The 24,215-nt window shown below is 41.6% G+C and overlaps 1 protein-coding gene across 3 annotated transcripts in view; it reads right to left on the bottom strand.

The window, feature by feature from the left end:
* Positions 1-24,215, bottom strand: part of PTPRR (protein tyrosine phosphatase receptor type R) — a 148,022-nt gene that overhangs the window by 34,462 nt on the left and 89,345 nt on the right. For all 3 annotated transcript variants that reach the window (XM_055809017.1, XM_055809016.1, XM_027793446.1), the window contains 2 exons: positions 22,773-23,029; positions 1,448-1,634 (listed from right to left, as the gene is read on the bottom strand). In XM_055809017.1, coding sequence (XP_055664992.1) covers positions 1,448-1,634; positions 22,773-23,029 — 444 coding nt within the window. The remainder of the gene's footprint in view (positions 1-1,447; positions 1,635-22,772; positions 23,030-24,215) is intronic.

The following is a 24,215-nucleotide window of genomic DNA, read 5'->3' as shown; positions in this document are numbered from 1 at the left end:
CAGAATTGATGCCTCTGGGACTCCACTGGTCACCTCCTCTTACTCTGAGAAGCAACCGATCCTTCCAGATCTACACTGTGTTGGTTATTTCCCACTGTATTGCATTTGTTCCTGTAGCTATGGGCTTGTTTCTTTTTCATAATTCCTTACAATTATTCTGATTTAGACATCAGATTTCTAGGCCTACAGTTCTCTGGATCTCTCCTGGAGCCCTTCTGAAAAACTCCTGTTCCCTCTGGCTCTCTGATTCCTCAGCTGCTGGGGCCCAAGTGCTAGGTTACACCTGCCCAGTTAATACGTCAATATGAACTCCTTTAGGATTCCTGGGTGAATGTTAGCATATTCCAGTGAGTAGCTTTTATTCATTTTATTGATTTGTTCTAGAATCTCTTCCATTAATATTTCAATATCAGACAGATCCTCCAGTGACCTGTTTGAATCTATTCCTGCCACAGAGGTAGGAAATTCCGTAACTTCTTCTATGGCCAAAGCAGATGCAAATAATGCATTCACTTCTCTCCTATTGCTTCAACTTCTCCAAATCCCTTTTCTACCATTTTGGTCATCTATTGATCCTTGTACTCTTTGGTGAGCTTTGTGCTTTTGATCTAGTTAAAATGTAGTTATAATTATTATTATTTTTTTAAATTCAAAACCTTTTTTTTTTTGGCCTGCCTTATTCAGCTTTCACATTTAACTAGCTTCATTTTATGCTCTGCTCTATTCCCCTTGTACAGTGTCTCCTTATTTCTGATAGTCTCTCTCATCTGGCTGTTTTGCAAATAGCAGTCTTTTTCAGGTCTTCTTAAAGTGCTGTGTAATAATGTGTTTTCCCTGACTGAATTTTTCTGCCCTGCCTTGTTTCTACCTAGCCACTGTGTTCATTTTAGATTCTTATCCTTTTTTATTAAACACACTTGTAGGACATTTCAGTGGTTTTGGTCTTGAGTATATTAGGCTTGCTGTATGCAGTGCTTGCTAAAGATATTTTGGGCTGACTGTGGGTGTCCCTGTTTGCTCCAAAAAGTCATTTATAGTGATTAAAAATGTAGGCTTCAAACTACAAACATACGTGATGTTTACATGGGAATAAACAAAATCTCCAATTATTACTGTGTTTTCTGTCATCATAGTCTTTTATAATCTCTTTGAAACTGTCACAGTATTACAGTCCTGGCTGTTTGTACTGTAACTGTAATATGACATTTATCCCATCTATGAATGGGACTTCCAACCAAGAGGAATCTGTATTATCCATGGATATAACTGACTGACTTATCTGTCTTTACCGCATAAACGTAAAACGCCACCTTGAAACTATCTCCTCTGCCCTTCAGAAATGATTTGTACCTTGACATTAAAGTGTGGCCCAGTTATATTTTCCCCACAGTTTCTGTTGTGCCAATTATGTCAAAAAACATCATTTAAAGCTTGTTGTTAAACTCACCATGAATTCCGTTTGAAGTAAATGAGAACATGCAACTGCGTCTTGAAGCTGCTGCCGTGTCAGGACACGGCCGGCTGACTGTAGGTATTCCATCGCTACTTTTTCCCGTGGGGTTGGCACAGCGACGAAAGGTTCAACACTTCCCAAACAGCTCATATCCAAAGTCAGTGAGACATTGGATCCTCGCCTGTGTTAGAAAATAATTAAAACAGTTAAATAGATCTGTATTACTCTAAGTCCCATCCTCACGCAGCTGATCCTCAGTTATTTATGCACCCTGACTTTCCGTATAGTCACTGGGGAAATCTGGGTATGCAAACACTTCAAGACTGGTTTTACTGGCAGCACTGGGTGTGTGGACAGAAATCCAAGATTTTATATACCATTATCCTCTTGAATCTAACAACCAGTGCTGCAAGAACAGCATGCTGGGGAGCAACTATTTGGATTATTCTTAGAAGTAGAAACTGCTCCCTATGTGCTACGTAATTGTTATGGGTGTCAAATGTGAAAGTGATATCTTTAACAGAAGAAGAAATGTTTCACAGAAAAAAAGGGGGGATATACTTCTAACTGATACATATAGCAACCTGGAAATAAATTCACAATTATGTCAGCTATACGTTAATATAAGAATCTACTCAAATTAAATGTATAGAATGGAGGGAGGAAAAGTGATAAAATCAGCAGAAATAAGTTGCAAGGCCGTGCAAACATTGCGTCTTCCAAGACAGTGGACAATGTCTCACGTAAAGTAGGAAAGAAGGGAGAGGCAATAAATCACAATAAATGAGCTGCATCCCAGGAGGAGGAATGGTCGCAGACTCAGAGAGGTTATTCGGAAAGGCCAAACATCTCTTGCAGGACAATCAAGCTCATCAACGTTTCACATTTCCACAGGAAAATAAAACTCATTTCAACAACACCTTTGAACCATGAAAATACAAAGCCCACTTCTGTGTGCTTGGTATGAGTGCTACTCTTTTTGTTGCTTTCTTCAAACAACACTTAACAAAACTGTCTTTTTTCAGTTTCAATCCATCGATCACGTTACCTACTCAGCCCTTAACTTTAGGCATATTGATTGCAATAAATCCATGCTCTGTGAATTATGATGATTAGACACACATCTGTAGGCATTAATCAAAGTTTTTCTGTTTACTAATCAGAAACCAGTACTAAAGACTGTAAGATTCAGCTGTCTGAACTGGGCTACTTATGCCCAGCTCAATGTAAATGTCTCTAACATTTACCGAGCAGCTATGCACGTATAGATATATGACAATGCAAGTTGCATTCCTACCTCCACACATTATCATCTCTGTCAATGTATGCCTACAGGGGAGTTCTTTAAGCTCTTAGTTGCTCTACTACGCTCAGATATATACAACCACAATGTAAGATCTCTGTCTCAAGTCTCTCCTAATAGCCATCCTGCCAGATCAGAATACAACTCTACACCTTGCCCATTTTTAAAATCACGTATGCCAGTGATTAACCATTTACTGGTTAATCCATTATTCAGTGACTCCAGCTTTCCTGCTGGAACTCTGTGTGGTTGCGTGCATTTCTTATCTGCAGGAGAGCTCCTGCTGGGTGAGTGTGACTGCACATCGCTCTGGACACTGAGTTGTTGTTAAGATACAACTGTCCCTTTCACAGTAATACCACATATTTTTATAAATATCACACAGACATCACCGGATAGTATCTGTGGGGCAAGTGCTATTAATATTGGGGGAATGCTTTCCTCTAGTCCGCAGCAAAAGTCGCTTGTGTTAGTACTTGCTTTTTACTGCCCTTTCATTATTTATTGGTGGCCCATAGGTATTTGTATGCACATGTATTTGAGCAAATTACTTGTCTTTTCAGACACCGTGATTCCTTCCGTGGTGCTGGTGTTGCTGTTCAGTTTTCTGATCTTATTCTGCCACCAGAATAAGTACTCTTAGAGTTTATCACTTTCTTCTTTGTTTGTAACCATGTGAACATAACATTTTTTGTTCTGACACAGCTGCCATGCACTTTCCTTCCTCTTATACATGTCAGCAGACCCTTCAGTAATTTTATTTTAAATCAGACCATTTCTATCACGTCAGTCTTCATGAATAGAAATGTTGTGATTCAGGCACTCACCTGTCACTTAGCAAAACACAAAGCAACAATGGCCCAGAGACAAGACCACCTGGTGGAATCAGTGAATCTCACGTTGTGCCATGGTGTCCATAATCCTATTTCAGCTTAGGCGATGGGTGGGTGAGAGCAAGAGCTGTGCTGCCCAGGCCCGCGGATGGTAACAGTGAGTCAGCGACAGAAGCAGAGGCAGGAGAGCCAAGGCGGCTGCAGGCAGCTGGCCGCCTCCAAGGGTAGATGGGGACAATTTCTGCTGGCAGAGGGAAGTATGTGTGGTATGATTCTGCTAATTTTGCTAGGAGGTAGGCAGAAGTGTAGTAGCATCCTGAGCAGAAATGACTAGTAACTAGATACATGCATAGGCTACCAGTAGTGCCCTGTGGCTCGCTACACACCTGCATCACACCAAAGCCCCAGCCGGTGGTACCAGTGCTCATACCCAAATCCAGAGCCGTGACAGCCTGGGAGGTGAACCTGCTCTGGTGGCCACTTTCTGCCAGACCCGTCGTTAGGGTCCTGGCTCACGTACACATCCCTGCTCCCCGGGGACTGCCCCTGCTGCGGGGGAAGCCAGTCTCCCGGCTCCATGCTGCTTCTCAAGGAAAACATCCTGTTAGACCACTTTCTCACAAAAATCCTTCTGCGAAAGCACCTCTTCTGACCACGACTAGCAATTTGTTCCATGGAAAAAGGCAGTCCCTCAAACAGGTGGCTCTGAGGGCGCACATCACAAATCCAGTCTTTCAAAAACAATCCAGAAATCCACAGAAGAGGTGTGCAATGAACCCCTCCAAAACTGTTTAGGCTACTTTCGTTGAGAAATGGGTAGTGATTTAGACCCAGACATACTTCTGGGAGAGCCTACTGAGATTTCCTAATACAGAGGAAAAGTATTTGCATTGTTCAGTAACAAAGTACTGTGAAAATGTTAATATTTTCTTTGGCTTTTGCATTGTTATAATGGACAGTCTTGGCAAAAAGGCTATTTCCTTTTTAACAACAACAAAAAATATACCTGATCTAATTATAACTTTGAGTTTACAGCTTTACCATTTATGGGGAATATTGACGAGTACCGGTGTTGAGAATCAAATAACTTATTCTGGAGAGAAGAAATAGTTTTTAGGTGCATATTTAACACATTAAAAGCTACACATTGAATAACAACTGAATACAGGGCAGAAAATAATTAACTAATCTTCTCTTTTACTACTAAGTGGAAAGAGGCTGGGTAGTGAAGCCCACCTTTTACCACTTTACTTGAGAGACTGCACAAGGCTGCTCACAAAGCAACAAGGAGGTACCATCTATAACAAAGCCCATTTTTGCTAACTATCCCGTCTCCAATAGGTTTTGTGTAAAGAAATCGCATCAGACCCGTGACAGTTCAAGTCAGACAACTTATTTTTCTTGGAAAGAGAGAAAGAGATATATCTCCTAACTACATACAGTTATCTTACCATTACAAATTAAAGTAAAGAAGCCATAGACATGGGGTTTCCCCTATTCCTGAATATTTGCAACCCCTTTTTACCTTCTGTGTAACTTTATGTTCCCCATGTTAATAGTCTGGGCCAAATTAGAGAAGATTTTATTATGGTACACCTCCCCTGGCATCACCTTGAGGTCATGTCTTGATGGGGAAGAGCATCATGTGAGGAATGTGAGGAATTCTAAACATTTGTGACAACATTACATTAAAATCGTCATGAGACTAACTCTTCCAAAGTTTCACCCACCTCAACACTGGGTATGTGAATAATATTCACATATGCAAATATTCACATAATATGCAATCAGGAAACCACTTGTGCCTGTGTATTGTCTAGTATCCCAGAGGGGGGTCTCACCACATACTTACAGCCTTCTTTTCAATTGGGTAATAGGAACAAGTCCACTGATGGGAATCCACTGGAGTATTTTTAATAATACATTTATAGAAGCAGATTTCATTACAGACCATATAAAGAAAAAAAAAAAAAAAGATCAATGCAATGTTTGTTTGAAAACTCAAAAGGAAGCTCCACCTGTCCACCTTGGAGGGCCACCAGGTTACTAAAGCCTATTAATCATTAGTGAGGTCATTTCCAGGTCTTCCCTGACCCTAAAATTAAGCCATAGCTGGTGATTATAAAAACCCAATTACACAACATGTTTTCCCAGTTGTTTATTTAAGCTGGGTAATTTCTTTAAATACACATTCCCATGTTTATTCAGCACTCCTGAAAAATGCAACGCCCAGATTCCCGGTCCTGGGCTTTTCAATCTCTCTAGTGGTTTTGGAAGTAGCAGTGATGGCTGCTGCCTTCCAAGAGCCATTGCCCTCTGACCCCAGCACTGCAGACGCGGGAGGCGCTTCCTTCTGTGCCCTTGGTCCTCTGTCCCTCTGCCGAGCTCCTGTGTGGCCGAGGCGGGAGCTGTGTCAGCCGTGCAGGTGGAAGGAAGCCATTAATTAGTGGCAAGAGTGGTGCTGGCTGCGGCCGCTGGGGAAGGAGTTTGCTTTGCGTCCTCAGGTCCCACTTGTACCAGGGGATGTGCCGCAGGGCTGTTCTCCCTGGGTTTTACTGCAGGGATAATGGGAAAAACACCACGATTCCCCTGTGCGTTTTACTTCTCTAGTGCTCACAGACTAGGTTTAGACTTGGGTGCTGATCCTCTTCTCTTGCTGGTCCATCTCATCAGCAAATGCACTGAATTCAGGTGGGTTTTGCATTGCTGCAGTTGCACTGGGAGAGCACAGTTAGGCACATGGTTTCCACCACTTACTATGTTACTGGTGCCAGACTTCACCTGCTTATCTGGTTTTATGTTTCTGTGGAGTAATTCAAAGGAAACACCCCCATGCATTTGTAAAAAAGGAGAATGGAAAGAAACCATGGGTCTCAGCTTTCCTGCTGCTTTTAGCAAAATAGCTAAGAGAAAATATGGTCATGTAGATGACCAAATATGATACGTAAAGCTGCGGAGGGGAATGAAAAGCACAGTTAACCAGAAAAAGACATCATGTTATTGTTATTAATCCTGTATTTTGATATGAAATAAATCAAAGTACCATACTGCATAACACCTATTGACTTCATCAAGAAAAATCAGTTTTGAAAAAAGCGTAAGTGGAAAAGCAGCAAGAGAGGGGTTAAAATAATCTTTGCAAAGGACTGAACATAGTGCCATTTTCTTTCAGCCTGGGGCAAACAGTAACACAGATCTTCTAATATATGACTGAGATATTTCTTCACAAATCCAGATTTATAACATCCATTAAGTCAGTCAGAAGGTTAAGAAATTACTCTCATTTGAAGTGAATCATAATTTGTTAAGTTTTAAATTAGCATTCACGTATTGTTAAATAGTTGCTTCTAACAAGCATAAGAACGATTTATATGTTTTTTAAAAATGCATATATATGATTCTTGCTCTGTACATGCCAGCCTGAAATATATATCATCATCTTGTACTGCTTATGATACTGGATGTCTTGGGAAAGTAGGGCTGAATGAGAGTATGGTTACATTGACAAGTGTGGGAATCTCTCATGTTTTTTCTGACCATCAGCACACTATCATCTCAAACAAGTCTTCTAAGCATGTGGTAAAACTCCATTATTGACGACGCAAAATTAAAACCAGCAGATTTATTTTTTCCTAGGTCTATGTTCTTTTATTGGAAATGGAGATCTCATAAGTTTGAGTTTTCTGTTTTGCTGCAGCACATATCAGAGAGTATTCTGATAGAAAACCCCATCAGTTCTGATAATATACAATACCCGTTCATGTAGTTATCCTCTTATTTACTCCTACTTTCAACAAAGGTCAATCAGTATCATCGGTATTAGTCTGAGAAAATAATGAATAAAAATTAATTATGTAACTATGTGAATGTCATCTTAATAAAGAAATATTTGCACACAGTACTTATTGTATATAATGTAATTTTTATTTTTACACTCCTAGGTGCCCTATGAAGCATTGTTACACACATACTATGCTTGGCAGATCTATGATGATGACTCAGTTTCCCAAATGATCTCTGCTTTTCTTGCTGACAGTTCTGGGTTGGTGTTGGTTTTCACTTGAACAAGTGCTGTAGCTTTTAGGAACCCATTCAGACCTGGGGTTATTGACACTTTTAAACAAACCAAACTTACATCACAGCCAAGCTGAAAATCAGAAAGCTGCAATCAACCAATTAACAACTCTGCCTTACAATCATCTGCACCTAAGACAAACCCTGTAAGCCATTTTTGTGGGCAGCCCAATCTCCCAACTAGAGGACCTCATCTACAGTGCAGAGGGAGTAATCAGGGTCTAACACCGAAGCTAAGTCCTACCACCAGAAAGCCATGGATGGAAGATATTTAAGCTCAGGACTATAAGGGAGGCAATAGGATGAAGCATGCTGATCCTATGTATCTTCCTGAAAAGAACATCTGCCATTTCTGCTCATGTTTGCTCTACCACACGGTTCTCCTCATACTTGTTCCAGTGTTGCATTATTATTTTTTCCCACTTACTTGTCACTTGAAAAACTGATGCTTCCTGCCTCTTACCCTGAGGAATGTGTCTGGAAGTGCGACAACAAGCTGTGTGCCTACTGGAAGGAGATGAAGAGGGGTATATGGCTGCTGTAAGGCAAGACTTCTAATCCTCTGCAGCTTCCTAGCCAGTTCCTGGCAGAACCTGGTAGCATCCTCCAGTCCTCTCTCAGTCCATAGAAACTGATCAGGAGCCTCTTAAATAGCTTTTCTGGAAAGTGGAGGCACTTCATGTTCTCTCCAGAGGGTGTGATCTTGTTCCCACAGCCACAAGTGAGAGCAGACCAATACCTCTAGCACTAAATTGCAAACAATTTGCAGGATCTACTCACACCTCAGCATGTCAAAATGAACTGAGGAAATGGTTTTGACAAGTATTTCTGGACTAAGTTTTAAGCAATCAGTATCTGGTTAGGACAGGAATGGTTCAATATCCTGTAGAGGAAAACAGCTGACATGAGAGTAGTTTCAACTTTCCCTCTTTTAATCATGCTTTCTAATGTACTGCCAATTCACTCCTGTTCTGCCCTCGATAAGGCTACGCCACTGGGCTACGGGAACTGACTGTTCAAAAATGCAAAGCTTATACAGCCTCCCATCTTTTCCTGTAGATTATTTCTACAATCAAATTGCATTTTGTCACGCAAACTTTTCTCTCCAATAAAATCTGAATGGTAACATAAAGCTCCATTTCTGATTCATATTCACATATACATGTTTTCAGCATGAGTGAAAACTGAGTTAAATGTTCAGAAGTAAAAATAAATGAAGAGGCTAATTTGTTGTGCTTATTTGAGCTTTTTTTCAAAGAGCTGAAAAATGTTTACTAATTTATTGCTAATTTGCTTTAGAGGATAGAGCTTTAATTGAATGCAGTCTTGTTTATTGCTATTATCTGCTTGCATTGAAGCATTACTCTATTTCATACTGGAGGCCTCACTGCAGAAACATACTAGATGACCTGTTCTCTCTCCGATTGATGCACATGCTAATTTGAACCAAGCTACAATGAATATAAACAAAATGGATTACAAGAATAGGGAAATGGAAAAGAAGATGGAGAGGAGTAACAGTTAGCTTCTAGCATTGCACAGATTAAACTAATGCACAGATTAATGCATTTATTTAAGGTAAGGCAACCAGAGCTGTTAAAAATCCCCACATATCCTGTCTGCTGTATCTTTTTCTTGAAAATCAGAGAAAAAAAATCAATCTGCAATATACTTTTTGTCACACTTGCACGAATTGCCCCTCTACGATTTCAGTTCATAAGTACTGCCACGATGCACTAGAGAAGCTGTGGCCAGGCACCATAATTTCCCATTTAGATCTCTTGTCCAGGTGCAAAGCCTGATTACTTTTCCCAGCACATGCAAGGCTCACTTCTTTGCTGAGCACTACAGCATGCCTGGAGGGTGCTTGCCTGCAATATTCAGAGAACTGTAGCCTATCTAAGAGAACTAATCTAATAAATGAGAATGGAGAGGTGCAATGCTACAGCAACAGCTTCTAGGAAGTGTTTTTTTTAAGAGTGCTTAACAGATTTTTCCCTATTTAGTTGGTCAGCCCTATGGTAAACAAATAAATCATGGACTGATCTTAGATTTTTCAGCTTTTAGATGAAAAAAGTGTTTGAGGGTTGTGTCATCATGTGTGCCACCCCCCCCCCCCAAAAAAAAAAAAACCAACCAAAAAAAACCCCCCTTACCAATAGGTCTATTTAGCTTCATGTGTTCTATACTAATTAATCTCTTATGCACAAACTCTACCTCTGTCCTGCACCTGCTGCTCATTTAAGGAATATAATCTACAACCCTTAGATGCGAAAAAGCAAATATATAGCCTACTCACACATTAATGTCCTTCAGTACTCTTTTGAGGCTTTAACCAAAAGCAGCTGACCTGGAAAAAGACATGGGTAGGAGTATTCTTAATGTAAATGGGCAGTATCTTCCGACAGTATCAGTAAGAGAGAATTATCTTTTATTGTGACTTGAAGACTAATCAGTACAATGAGTTCTTTCCTAGTGCCTTTGCCGTTTGGGAAAGACAGGAAGGAACATCTGGGAAAAGAGGCGTTTACTACACCCTGTCAACCTTAAGATAATAAAAAAGCACATTCCTTGTTTATTTGACTTGGTCTTCATTATCTTTAAACTACTGCAAGTGTCACACAGATTTCTAAGCAGAAAAATTAATTGTTAGTGCACTTCGAAGAAATTACTAAGCAGCAGCAGTTCCTGCAGAATGTAAAACCTCCAGACCCATACCATCGCTCAACGAAGCTGCGCCATCTATGGACACTTCTGAAGGGAGCCACAAAACTGCTCCACTCAGTCACACCGCGGATGAAGCACCTCAAGCTGCCCGTACAGACCAAAAATCCTTTTAGCTCACACACTTTGGAAGGCACAGTCCCATTTCTGGAGTGACTTACGTGCTAAGTTATACTACGAGTTGATGGGATTTAGGCTTTTAGAGACAGGAACAGTTTATGTGCGCTCAGGTCAGCCATTTAGCTGCTTCTGAAGTTTCCAGAGCTTACACCTAAGCTAGGTACAAAAAACTTTCTCTCTTCCAGCTTTTTTTTTTCTTTTTGTCCCCCCCCCCCCCCCCCCCCCCAATTCATTTTAGTAGTCTGACTTTCCAGCCTTGCCTTCTACAGAAAGGGTTGCTCAAACAAGTGTATTAATGTGCAAAGTGCCTGGATTCCCTCTGAAAATGAAGTGTAGAAAATCCACTTAGGCTTGCTATTTGAAATGGAGCAATGCTTGACTGCTATTAGAAGACAGCTGTAAGTGTCTACATACCCAGGCCTACTTTATCTTGCACTTCAGAGATTAGATAGACCTTTAAAAGAGGTATTGCCAAGCTGTACAGTCCCATTTAGGGCTGAGCAGCTGATGAGGAACCAACAGGTAAGTAACCTGGAGTTCCTTTCTATGGAGCTCAGTAGATCCCTTGAAGGTCAAGGCCTTGGCCACTGCCTACCTTCATCAGAGATGTTCCTATAGGGGAGTGCATAAGCTGAGCTCTAGGGGAGGGAAATGCACCTGTACCTGTGCCCAGAGATGAAGACACAGACCAGAATGAAGGCTTTCTCGATCCACTCTTCCTCATATGCACCATGAATGAGTCAGTACAGACTGGAAATTTCAGAGTGAAATAATTATAATTGCTTCAGATTCATAGTTCTGTATTAGCAAAGGAATCATGACATTAAGGAACTTAAATCACTTTATTTAAATTTACTTCTTTGAATCTGAATGGAGGAGGGAAATGTGAGGACTCCAATAAAAGCACTGTTACTCTAAATGCACATTGCGTTATGAAATAAAGAAAAAGAAGGAGAAGTCATATCTGAAGGATAAACCAAACTCCCTCCCAGCTCAGCTTCCACCCCATCTATCTCAGTACAAACATTCCCAACACACAAGGCTCCATACAGCTGATGATGTAACACGGGTCAGATTAGCATATATTGAAGGGAGTGGTGTAGAAATATGAACGTAAACTTGGTGTACTGTGTAAGACCAAAGGTTGCCCAATATCCTGTTTCCAACAATGGCCAGCAAGAGGAGGCTTAGGGAAAGAATGCAAGAACAAAGCAAGCAGGAATCACCCATTACTTAATTAACACCATTACTTATTTTTAGTATGCCCTCTAGCTTCTGGCAATCCATAGTTTAGGACTGTCGTGAACCAAGGTTGCTTCCACATCTTTGTGTCTGGTGTCTTCTTTTCTGGGGTTTTCCCTTCAGACAGCTTCCTTAGCCCACCTTATGACCTCCACACTGTCCCAGGACAACAGTGAACAATAGATGTGGGGACTAGAGGGGTATTTAGGCCATCTGCATTTGGGAAAATCCTTCTGATGAAGCAGAAAACATGTATTTTATTCTGATCTTATCCGTAAACTGCAAATGCATTCCCTGTAGCCAGAGGATTACCTTTGGGATTAATTACAATACCAGCTTTCTGCTTTTCACAATGGGTCCTTCTTTCGCAAACCTATTCAGTATTGTGCTCTGTGGGCCAAATTCTCTTCCCAGACACCTCCGTAAAACCACCGAGGCAAAACAAGCTAAATAGAGCCTAAAGTGAAACAAGACCACGCAAATTGGATTTATTAGCTGTTGCGTACTTTCCTGCTGTTCTGATTGTTTTCCTTCATTTGTTGTAAGGGCGCACTGTTACATCCACTATCAAATCCAGGGAAAGGAACGGAAAGCCTCTGGACTATGCAGCAGTCCTCCTGTGGAATTTACTACAGCTCAGGAAGGATTTGAGACATCTTGAAGACAGGAGATGCGGCTGCCGGGGATGGTGGGAAGCGGAAGCACCAGCCCGGGGAAGAGGGGCAGGCTCAGCTGCCTCCTGCCCAGCACTGTCCCCATCTCTGGCTGGCAGCGTGGCTTTCCAGGGAGCTGCTACTAGTTACCCCAAAGCACCGGGACCGAGTTCCCTAGAGAAACATTGTACTTAACGACATTTTTCTGTGTGGGAGTTATATACAGTACTTCCCCTTCTGATGCCTATCGCATATTTGAGCAGGCATTTGAAGTCGTCGTGTTCTGTTTTGCTCCTGTTATCAAACCACAATATTAACATAACAGGGATAATTATAGCTACCATAAATTAGTAACAACAATACACTGTTTGTTAAGCGTCAAAAGTATATTCTTTGATAGGGAACATAAGGGAAGTCCCTGTCCCAGAAAGAAATATCACTGCTGTAGCTTGTTACAGACTCCCCTGGTTAGAGAACTGAACGAAGAGTTCAAAAGTCCAGATAATTTATGAAGATAGGGTCCTGATCTGCAATATCGTCTTGGATCAGTCACTTAACCAGTTAATGTCTTACTTGCCTTAGTATGCAAATCGTAAAAAGAGTTCCTGTAATCTCTTGGCTGTACTCAGCTAAGGTTCAAAGTCAAACCTAACTGATGCATCATCTCAGATGTGGTGGTATCAAAGCTGACAAACAACTCTAGCAAGAACCTGGCTGAAATGTCAGTGTCGTATGAAATCAGCTACTGCCTCGGGGCAGTGTTTCTTGGGCTAAGCCATTCTCATAGCATACTCCCGGCATCCTCTTCTCTGCCGTGATGCTATTACTTCTTCCTTTCCTGAGGCTTGCCTGACTGTATGCATTACTACCTTGTCTGATGTCTAGATTGTAAGTTTTTTGGACAGAGGATCATTTCATTTTTGTGTGCATATGGAGCCTTGCACAGAGGGGTCCTGGTCTATGACCCAGGCTCTCAGATGCTATATTAATAAAAGTGCTAAAGAGAATTTCCCACAAAAGCTGAGGAATAGTCTGACCCACAGATCTGCAAACAAGAGATACTTCTGCTAGGTAGCAATGTTAAGTTTTCTGTACATACTAGCTCTGACTGCGTAAGAGATCTCTGCTGAATTTCCAGAACTGGATTTTTCCAAAAATAAGCAGTATAACTTGTCAACTTTTAATTTTCCAGTGTCCTCTTGACAATGCACAGAAACAAAATTAATTATGATTGTACTCAAAGAAGAGAGTCATGGACTGGAATATTAACTGATGGCTACAATATAAGCTGTAAGTACTATCCAGTACATGGCTTCTTGCATGAAGTACATGTACTTCATGCCAATTCAAAGATACACTTGGGTGTTTTATATTGCAGTTTTGAAGGCACTTTGATGTTTTTCTTGTTTGTCTTTCTCTGTGTTCTGTGTCAGTTCCTAACATTTTAAATTAAGAGGAACTGAACTAAATTCAGCTTTAGGCTGCCCTACAGAAAAGTTGGCCAGAAGGAACAGCAAGATCAGTTCCAAAACAAAAAGGAAGGTGAATATTTGTGTTTTAATTTGAAGCATTAGCATTTGTCAAAGCCCCCCAGATCTGAGAAATCAACATTCCTTGTAAATATAAAACTGTATATCTGATATGGGTGCTTCCTTCTACAGCAGTTCTTTGTTTTGCTGAAACCAGTAACTGTGCGTTCTATCAAGGGCTCATGAGATGCAATGTACCGCATCTTGCTTACAACTCAGTCTCATAAAGAAAATGGTGATCTTCTCCTGCTCTTTGTCCCTTAGCACGACATTTCCAACCCACCCATGTGAAAAGGTGATATATTTGGTTGCAAAAGTCACAGATGGACACATCCTGCTACAGGCTGAGCCGAGATACTTGGAGCATTCAAGCTCAGCTAATGTGCATCTCCTCACTTTCGCAGATGTCCCACTCTGCCTGCACAGTAGGACAGCTGGTGAAGCAGTCACAGAAACCCTGCCTGAGATGGTCAACCATAGAAATGGAGTAGAGGCAGAGAGGAGCTGAGGAAATCAATTGCAGGAAAGCTGCAACAGTTTAACCCTCTGACCAAGCAGCACTTAAAAAACCAAAACTTGCTGCTGGATGAGACAAGGGAGTTACACAACTCCAATTACTCGGGTGTCCAGGGCAACAACAGCCCCTGTCATTCTAGGGCTCAAGAAGCATTTAAATATTCACATGGCTATTTCCCCTCAGCTTCTTGTGCTGTGTGTGACTTTTCAAAAGATCAGCTGGACGAATCACTGCAAAACCTCCAAAACTGTCTACCAGATGGCGGCCACTGATTAATTTGTCTTAACTTAAGCCAAAAAGGAAGAAAATGCTATGGGTGGAGCAGTAAAGACAAGCACAATCAACATCCGACCAAATAGGGTTTCCTGTCACCTTGGGAACGACACTGATTGGCACTGCGGTTTCCTGTGTACAAGCTAAAACCAGTAGCAACTGGAGTAACAAGAATAAATGCCAGATAAGAGACCTGGGAATACAACAAAATTATTACAAAAATCTTGACTAAACCTCTGAGACAGTAAAAGCAAAACCAAGGGTAGGCATGGGCTGCGTGCTAAATGGAGCACTCCCTGGAACCTGAGAGAAGATGGCTATGAAGCTGCACCAGAATTTACCTGAACTAGGGTGGGCTAATTTGCCTGAATTATCCGCTCCCAGAAATTAATGTAACATGCTTTGAAGAGTTTTCAGTTCTTTGTACAAAAAGAAAAAAAGGGATGTGGGACAATTTAAAGCAGAGAGGGAGCTAGGAGCAGAAACGTATCATCTACCCACGCTAATCTGAAGTTATTTGCAAAATGTGATAGCGACACAGGGAAACGGACTGTGGGTGTAAGTTTGGGCGATGCTACATAGTTATTCGCATCTATTTATTTAGATCATAACTCCCACAGAGTTTTGCTTCAAAGAGCTCTAACCACAACCAAAACACTTTCCCAACCAGCCAGGAGTCAAACAGTTAAAACGTGGTTTTTAAAGCGTCTTTGTTAGGCTGGTGCCCGAGTTCACTTCCCCTCCGAAGCAAGGGGACAATTCACATTCCTGCCCTCTTCCTACCCTGCAGATAAGCAAAGACGTCTGTATTGGGTTGGACAGAACAGGCGTTTGTGCAACTCAGAGGTCCAGTGCTTGCAAAAAGTTTTCAGATTGACCGTGCACTAACAGAAATGTCACACGGATGCAAGTTGGAGGTAATGCGTTACTCTGTCTCTAGTCATGAATCTATGTGCTAAAACAAGACTTCTCAGGCACTGGGCAGGCGACCCTTGGAGCTGGATCCCACTTTATGTTCCCTGTTTCTCAGACCAGTTTATCCCACCTTGGTAGCCCAAGTTTTCAGCCCTTGCTCTCACCCTGTCGCCCAGAGAACAGGTGCCAGCAGTCGCAGTGTGGCTGTCCAGACAGCCGAGATGGCCTGAGGAACAGGGAAGCCACAACGCCAGGCTGCGGGGAGACCCTGCGCCGTAAGGAACGTTATTAAAAGGCACAGCCCGTGAGCAGCTGCCCATGAGCAGGACTGCTCCCCTCATGAGAGTTGCCACACCAGCTGCGCACATTGCATGTGCAAGCTACATCTAGAAAAAGAAATTAAACAGCACCGGGGAACAATCCCAGGCACTGAAACTTGGTAAATGATACTGCTACATAGCAAGCCTTGCAGCCCTGGTTTGTTTTTAGCTTTTGCCAACGAGAGCATGCCAAAGCAATTCACTGGCACCATTTGGGAACCAGCACATGCACAAGCCATTCCTGGTAGGCAGTCTGCATCCAGCCCTGGCTCTTTTGGGAGCTTGGCAGTATGGACACAAATTAATCTCAGCCAGCTGGCCTCAGTGCAATAAGTGTTCCTGGGTGTATGGAATTTATTACTGCATCTTATAGATCAGGACAGAATATAGCTGAGAGGTCTGACAAATGAGAAAAGTGCATTTTTAGGTCCTTCAGAAAGTTTTTGGATTTTTATTTTTATTGGTATTCTCTCACTCTTCTGAAATGATGTGGACAAATAGTTTCATGCAAGACTTTTACTGTACTTCTGGATAAGGTTCTCATCTTCACTACATCCCTTCAGACAGACATGCCAAGCAGCCACCCTCAATCCAGTGGTTGGGAGCATGGCTACAGGAGGTTTATGTGCCATGTCCAAAGTGCTTTAATGACTTGGTGGCAGAGATGGACCGAAGCACAAAAATTCCAGTTTACTGGTCGGTGGTGCTTTGCAGATTCCTTCTGATAGGAAATCACTGTAAAATTGTTCTCCAGCTAGTACTTTTGTGTTGATGCATAGCTGTATTTTGAACAAATACACTGACATTTTCCTGAAAACAATCCCCAGGTTTCAAATGAAGAATGCAGAAAGCATATTCCGCTCTGCACAATAGGGTAAATTTACCCTCCAAATCTGTGCAAAGCTAGTATATTTTAGCCAGGAAATTCAAGGCCCCTTCCTGTAAACATATTAAGTTCCCATGCTTGTGTCATAAACTACAAAACCTGGCATGTTTACAGTAGTCCAACTGCAAGGTGCTACCCTCTTAAGCATTACTCAAAATGATTACTCACAATGGATGGTTTTGTATAAAGATAACAGATCAGCAACACTGTAATTATATTTGCAGCAACTGTGCTCTGTGACCTAAAAAGCAGAGCAGAACCAGAGAGAATCGTTGGAAATTTCTCTCATCTATTAGAGTGGAGTTTGGATTGAACAGTGGCATCCTGAGATGCAGCTGCCATTATATTAATGAGGTAAAGAGCACATCGGGTGCTTTAGCTTGGTTCCAACATTTCTTTTGAGGTTTTATTTGGTATACAGTATTGTCAAAATAGTGACTCATTTTAATAGATCCTGCTTTTCTAACACCAGGAAAACAGGTATTACAGTTAGTGTTTGTCACCCACAGCATTTGGCATCCAGATGGCAATTGACAGGGCATAGAAACTGTAGAGGTGGCCAGAACAATAGTTGAATCTGTCTATGCAGAATAACTAATAAAAGAGAATAGTTATCAATATCAACATGGGAATTTTTTTCCACCTCCAAACCTGAAGCCCAAACTGTCCATGATTTTCTCTATAAAGCTGTCAAACACAAGATGTTTCTGAGGAAGGATGCCAAAGGCAGACCGAGAACAGTAACTGCTCTCTGTTACTGTGCGACTATATGTGTAAGTACCTCTTGCTAACACATTCCTGATTCAAACTTTGTCTTTTGTCAGTGAGTTCCACAGACTACTATGGGTTATCTGATTAAGTTTTTTTAAATTATTTAAAAATATATTGCCTTTCTTTTCCACCAGACTATCCTTCTTTCTCATCTTATAAGGAAGTGGACAGAGGTGAGCATTTAGCAGCTTTATAATGCACATTATTTTAACTTTTATTACACTTACAGTGAGCTATACTCACTGTATGTCCACTGAATACTTTTTAGAACAGGAACAAAGAATTCTATTGTCAATTTACAGGCATCTTTAGGATGGTAAGAAAAACTGCTTACAGCCTGTTAACTGTGACATAGTTTTTATAGCATTGCCCTGCTTTGTGGGGAAGAGTAACATCACACACGGTTCTCATGGTCAAGGTCAGGCCAAGATTTAGTCCTACCTGTTACATTTGTAGGGAGTTACACCTGGCACTGATTTAGGTGATTTCCCCCTACTACTATTCTCTATTCTGATTCCTGCTGATTTTCTCTGGAGGCTGCAGACCTGTTTGCATAGTGTATGTTGAACGATGTCAGTGAGCAGTCCTCTCTCCTCCAGTTTTGCTCATGCTGGCGTTGCCTGCCTTCCCTTCCACAGATTATCTTCTGTTTTCCCGTGTCACAGCAGTGCTTCCATACCATTACAGAATGCTTTTATCTCACATTTTAAAAAAATTAAAATATTTTGTTATTTCACTTATCTGCCAGGTTTATGCTCTATTTGCCAAACCTTTTCTTCTATTATATTATCCACTCTCTTGTATTTATTTGCAAAGAGAAAAAAAACTAGCATGAAGCACATGTAAAACATTACTTGGTCTGAATGAGAGTCCTGCATGCCCATAGCATCCTGATTTGTGAACATGAGGAGCTCTCGCTTTTAGACAGAAAAATTTTCCAATGAATACGCAATAGACAGAGAAAACATTGTGCTGTGATTTTTCCCACTGGTTATTCAGGTGTAATAGCCACAGTTTTAGGTCTTTGTGGCTAGGATGGAATGCAAATGTTTGCAAAAGCTTTCCAAAGCACTGTTTGTTTTTTTTTTAACACACACAGTAGAAGAGCTGTTTTCCACATTTTCTTTTCTTCCATGTACTTTCGCATGCTAGATAGTAACTAATTTGAACAAAGCAGTACATTCTGTACCAGTTAGTTGAAATACAGTTGTCCTAGGCACAAACAATACTGGAACTAAAACTCACAGCAGCAGTGGCTGCAGAAAAAGTAAATCTAGTTGTAGAACAAGTGAATATCATGCTGATGTAGTAACTTATTTATATTTATATCTCCACCATGCTTGTGTTTTAACAACTTGCTGCTTGTACTAAGAATTTTCAATGCCTGACATGTCAGAATGAAATTTAGAATATCACAACCCACTTCACCAGATTTTGATTTTGGCTGGGACCATTCTTATCAAGATGAATTCTGGGCCAACTAGCAGAATTAAAGGAAGCCTTACTCTGCTGAAGGAAAAAGTATATATTATGCATATAAACCTGTAAAAGCCTAAGCAGAAAAATAAACACTGGTGCAATATTCATTTATGTGATAACGGAAGAGAGAAGGATTATTTACATCCTAAATTCATGTGTCGGCACTATGATGTTGTGACAGTTCATCACCAAAGACACCCACAGGACAACATTAGCTCTCCTGCTCCTCCGGTCAGTAACAGCACTGTGTGCGTTGCTGATGGAGAAGGTCTTTGCTGCAAAAGAGCAGCAGTTGTGAAAACACCAGAAGAGAACAACTTTGAAGCACTCTACTGAATGACCTGGAGGACGCCAGGAAGCTCTGAAGCGAGCCCTTCACTTGCCTGCCCCATCTATCATTAACTGTAATAGAAAGGGGCCAGTGCCTCTTTGTTCAAACATCCTTCTCACCTCCACACCTGTCAGTCCATCCTCCACTCCTGGCCACCACCACTCCATCCTTTCCCCAACCACATGCTGCACATGGGTATGCATCCATGATCAACATCCAGGAAAATAACTCCCCTCCTGAGGTCACAGGGTCAGTTACCATCTTGGTTATATGACCACTGTCCCTCCTCCAAGAGCTACAGCCAAAGAATAAAAAATGCAGGCCACCCTGATGCCAGAGCTGAGTAGACTGTGAGCGCAGGGGAAGTGGCAGTGCTGCCCACAGCTGCAGGTGTCAGCCTCCCCGCGCTCAGACTCCCTCATAACGTCCTTCAGCAAGGCACCAAGCACTGGTGTATGGACCATGGACATGTCACGTAAAAATGTCATTCTGCACATTTGATAGTGCAAATGTTGCATAATCTGCTGGGGAGGCTGTGTCTTATAGAAATAGCTGAGGAAGAGCCTTTCCAGATATGCAGAAAAAAATGCACATGGACTTGGCTCTCGTATTCAGAAGCACAACGCATTTTAAGAAGCTGGACAAACTCCCAGAAACATTTTGATCTAGGCACAGTTATCCATTAACAAATTGTCTGCCTCCATAACAGCCAATGCTATTCCCAATAAAAATGGAAAGGCTCAGAGGGCCAGAAGATGATACGGTGCTTTGTGAAAACTCAGGTCCACCATATTTTTGCATTTAGATATGCTCCTTGAAGCAGCACCTAGTGTGCAGAGCTGGGACAGGCTGAGGCAGGCATCATTGACTTTGCTGCCCCATCCTTCAGAGATTCTGTCACAAACTTCCCATCTAGATAGCCAGGCACAGTGGTTGGCTCCCTCCCTGGTTTGGCCCACGGTCCATTGATTTCTCTTTGGAGAGATACAGTTTGGTCTGGACCCTACTAGGCATTTCATGACCATGGATCGCAATTAAGGAATCAAACCAGGGAGTTTGGATGGTTAGAAAATACTGCTTAGGAACCATCCGGCCAAAGGAATCACAATGATAAGTTTGTCAAGGACTCCCCATATCCACACTATCCTACCAAGAGCTTCTTTCCCTGGCAGAAAGCAAAATCAGGGTAGCAAACATTCTTGTATGGGTGCCCCAGGCTGTGGCTATGAGCAGGGGGGGACCTGCAGGCTTGACCCCACTCCATATTATGGAGAAAGGGCTGTGAGCAGACTGTCTTGTGCAGTGTGCTGCTTGCAGTGTGCAGACCCATGCTCCCATGTGTAATGAGGATGGCCCAAGCTTGCCTAGTGCAAGGTTGTTGTGGGGCAGAAAGGTGGAGAGGGGTTTTAAACTGTCCACATACCTGGTCATTAGATGATGACCGAACCAGTACGTGTTGCTGCATTATCACTTCTTGTCTCCTATGCTTCTGTTTGTCAAAATGTGTGTAAATTTGTTCATAATACAGGAAATAGGAAATAAATAAGGAATATACATAATAATAGCTGGTTATGTCAGAGGAAGAGAAGACAACCAATTCCCTAAAGTTCTCTCCCTCACATCCCCAGACATTCGTATCATTGAGCTTGAAATAAACTTAAACCACCAGTTCTCAGAAGTGGACTTGGGCTCAGAAAGTGTAACTGTGTTAAACGAGACAAAAAGAATGGAAGAATGGGATGTTATCACAATTGCTTTCACTTTTTCAGAACGACCTGTTAGTGTTTTTTTACAGTAGAAACTGAAGTGCTCAGTTCTTTCAACTTTTTTTCACCGTAGTAATAAGCTGAAATGCCTGTTTTATTTGATCAAACATCAGGTTTACTTTTCTCTTTGTATCTCAGCTCTCCATTTTGACACATCTGACTCATAACTTTGCCTTTGTAAAGAATGAAATTTGGTTTAGGAGTGTTAAATGCTGAGTTCCTATATGTGGTGGTGGAAATTAAGATCCTAGATCAATAGGTTTTGCTTTCTTTGTTTGAGCAACAGAAAAATTTCTTCCCCGATTCTTAAGTACAAACTCCCTCTACAAATTCCTTCACCCCAATCCCTCTCAACTATTACATATGCTATGTTAGGTACTAGGTATTATAAACCTAATATGCAATCCTCGTGCTGTGGAATGAAAGAAACTATCAAAATGTATTTAATTGCTTCCTCCATTCCTTATTTTTTGTAGCTGCAGTGATATCACTATATATTTTGTGACAGCTCTGCCTTTCAGCACCTTTTACTCATGGAAGAACCATCCCTCTCCCTTAGCTCTGTCTGTGCCTCATTAAGCCATTGATAAAATCTCTGTCATTGAAATCCCATGGTTCAAGCTGAATCAGGGCTACTGCTCGACTCTGACTGTCCTCACAGACAAGGCTGCATTTGGTCTCCTTTTCATTCTGATTTCCCCATTATATCTGCATGGCGTCTGTTCTTTCATGTATCATCTGTGCCGGGGTAGAAGAGTTCAGTTGCACGGCTGCATGCTACATTAGTTATTCAGGGCACTGATGCTTTATGAAAGCAGCCTGCAGCCATCAGGCAAGAAATTATATAGGTTTCTAACACAGGAGAGACAGATGTCAGTGTGCATTCTCCCGTGGGAAGAATAACTAGTTTTGTAAGAAGAGCACTGGCCCAGTTTTTGAAACGTAGAATGAATGGCAAGGTTTGGTACCCAAGTATTTCTGACGAGCAGCACACAAGGGGCGGTTTCATTACTAATCACTTCTTCCTCTTTTTTGTAAAGCCTGTAGACCTTGGACTGTATCCCAACCATCATGGAAAGCTGGATTTAAGAAGAAAAATTATCTGAAGGTAATAATGGGAACACTGTATGAGATTGGTAAATGCACTCAGTGTGAATATTTCTTCTTTCTAAGTTTCCCATGTGCTAGGTACTCCCTGACAATGAGAAAGATTTTTGCTGACAAAACATAATCAGCCCTTGTGCCCTCTGCCAGGATCTCCAGGATCAAAACAGGCAACAAATCAATGGGAAATGAAAAATTATTTCTTTGGAGTAATTGTTGGAAAGGGGAAGAGCAAATTAGCAAAAAGAATTCCAGTACTGCAGTCAATCTCAGCCCAAACTTCTGGACGTTTGTTCATACGAAAACAAAAGGAAAGGAGAGAATACCCATGAGACAGATATTAAGACACCATGATCCCACTTCTCAGCTGTCTGCATGGCAAAGTCTCCCATTCATTGACAGAAGATGCACACATGAAATCATGCAGCATCAGTATAACAAAACAGAATAAATCCTGAATGCACCAGGCACCATCCTACCTTTCCTGGAGCCCCACAGGTTTCATTCTGAAAGGAGACGGACTGACACACAGGGGAGGTTTGAGCTCGGGAACACACTGGCCTTGAGGATCCACTACTACATTGACAACCTTTGGAGTCTGTTGAGGCTGGACCATGCTGTTGGTGGTCTTAGACTGAGATGTCTGCAAGGGAAGGGGTGAGAGGTGGATCTCCTGCTTCTTTTCCTTCTCTTGTCTCAGTGACAACTGGATCTTCTCCTTTAATCTGTACAGAACCTACAGAAATAAAGAGGAAATCCCCATCTCAATACCCTGGTAAACAAGGCAAGGAAGGTATCACAAATGCTGGGTAAGTGTGGCTTTCACTCCTAGAAGGTGAGCCACGAGTTGTGTCACTGTGTTTCCCACAACAGGATAAATATTCCATTACATAAACCAGTGTGTACATGTGGGCAGTAGGGATTTTAACAGTTCTCATTGTGAGCCAGTAATTATTTGTAATACCAGTAGTCGTATTATTAAAGGGGCAAATAACATGGAATGGAAAACCGTTACAAAAGACACTGTGAAGAGGGAAATACTGATAAATAAAGTAATTGCAGAAATATTTGTAAGAATTTAACACAAGAGAGACAATGGCCCAAAATAAAATAAATGCTCATGATATATGCAGGTACAAGTCTCTAATTATAGCAGCCTCCATTTGTTTTAGAACAGATGTTCTTAAAATCTCTTACTCATTTTGCATGGAGCTGATGGTTGAACAGAGTAACTTTACTAGGCCACTTCTGTAATGGTAGACTGCTACTGCTCTGAAATACTCCTCAGGACAAAGATATTCTCAATATCCTCAGAGAAACATAACCTGTTCTGGAATAAAGCTGAAGCAATGTGTGGCCTATGAAGCTATTTATGCACCTGTTCAAAAAATTGTGTTTTACAGTTATCGAGACATTGATGTCCGAACATACTGGTATACCAGGATTCTCTTTCCACCTATTGCTTATGAACTTGGATGTCAGATATCTGCAGCAAAAGCTTCTCAGTAGTTGTGCTGATCCTCTTCCCCTGAACTCCACACCCACATTGCTGCACAGCAGCTCGGTGAGGGCTGGCGGGCAGCGTGTGCTTGGACGCGTCCCTCCAGAGGAACCTGTGTTACACCTATTTAACACATCTTACCTCTCTTGACGGGAATGCAAAAAATGATTTCTGAGCTGTAGTTGTGCCACTTTCAAAACGTGCCTTGCAACCTATGAAACTTATGAGAATTACTGTTCTAAGTATTGTTTGGGAGGTGGGTGATAGGCACTTACGCAGCTTTTTGAAGGTGTCTGCAGATACCCTCCTACCTTCTACTGTGCTTTATCTGTTGCTGTAAAACATTCAGATTGAATCCTGGTTTGTAAAGCCATAAAGACAAAGCCTGTATCAAAGCATTTTTCCAGTGCAAGTCAGAAGC

Source organism: Falco peregrinus, chromosome 6, assembly GCF_023634155.1.
Source record: "Falco peregrinus isolate bFalPer1 chromosome 6, bFalPer1.pri, whole genome shotgun sequence".
Lineage (NCBI taxonomy): Eukaryota > Metazoa > Chordata > Aves > Falconiformes > Falconidae > Falco > Falco peregrinus.
Note: the sequence above shows the minus strand (reverse complement) of the source record. Positions and strands in the feature narration are given on the sequence as shown.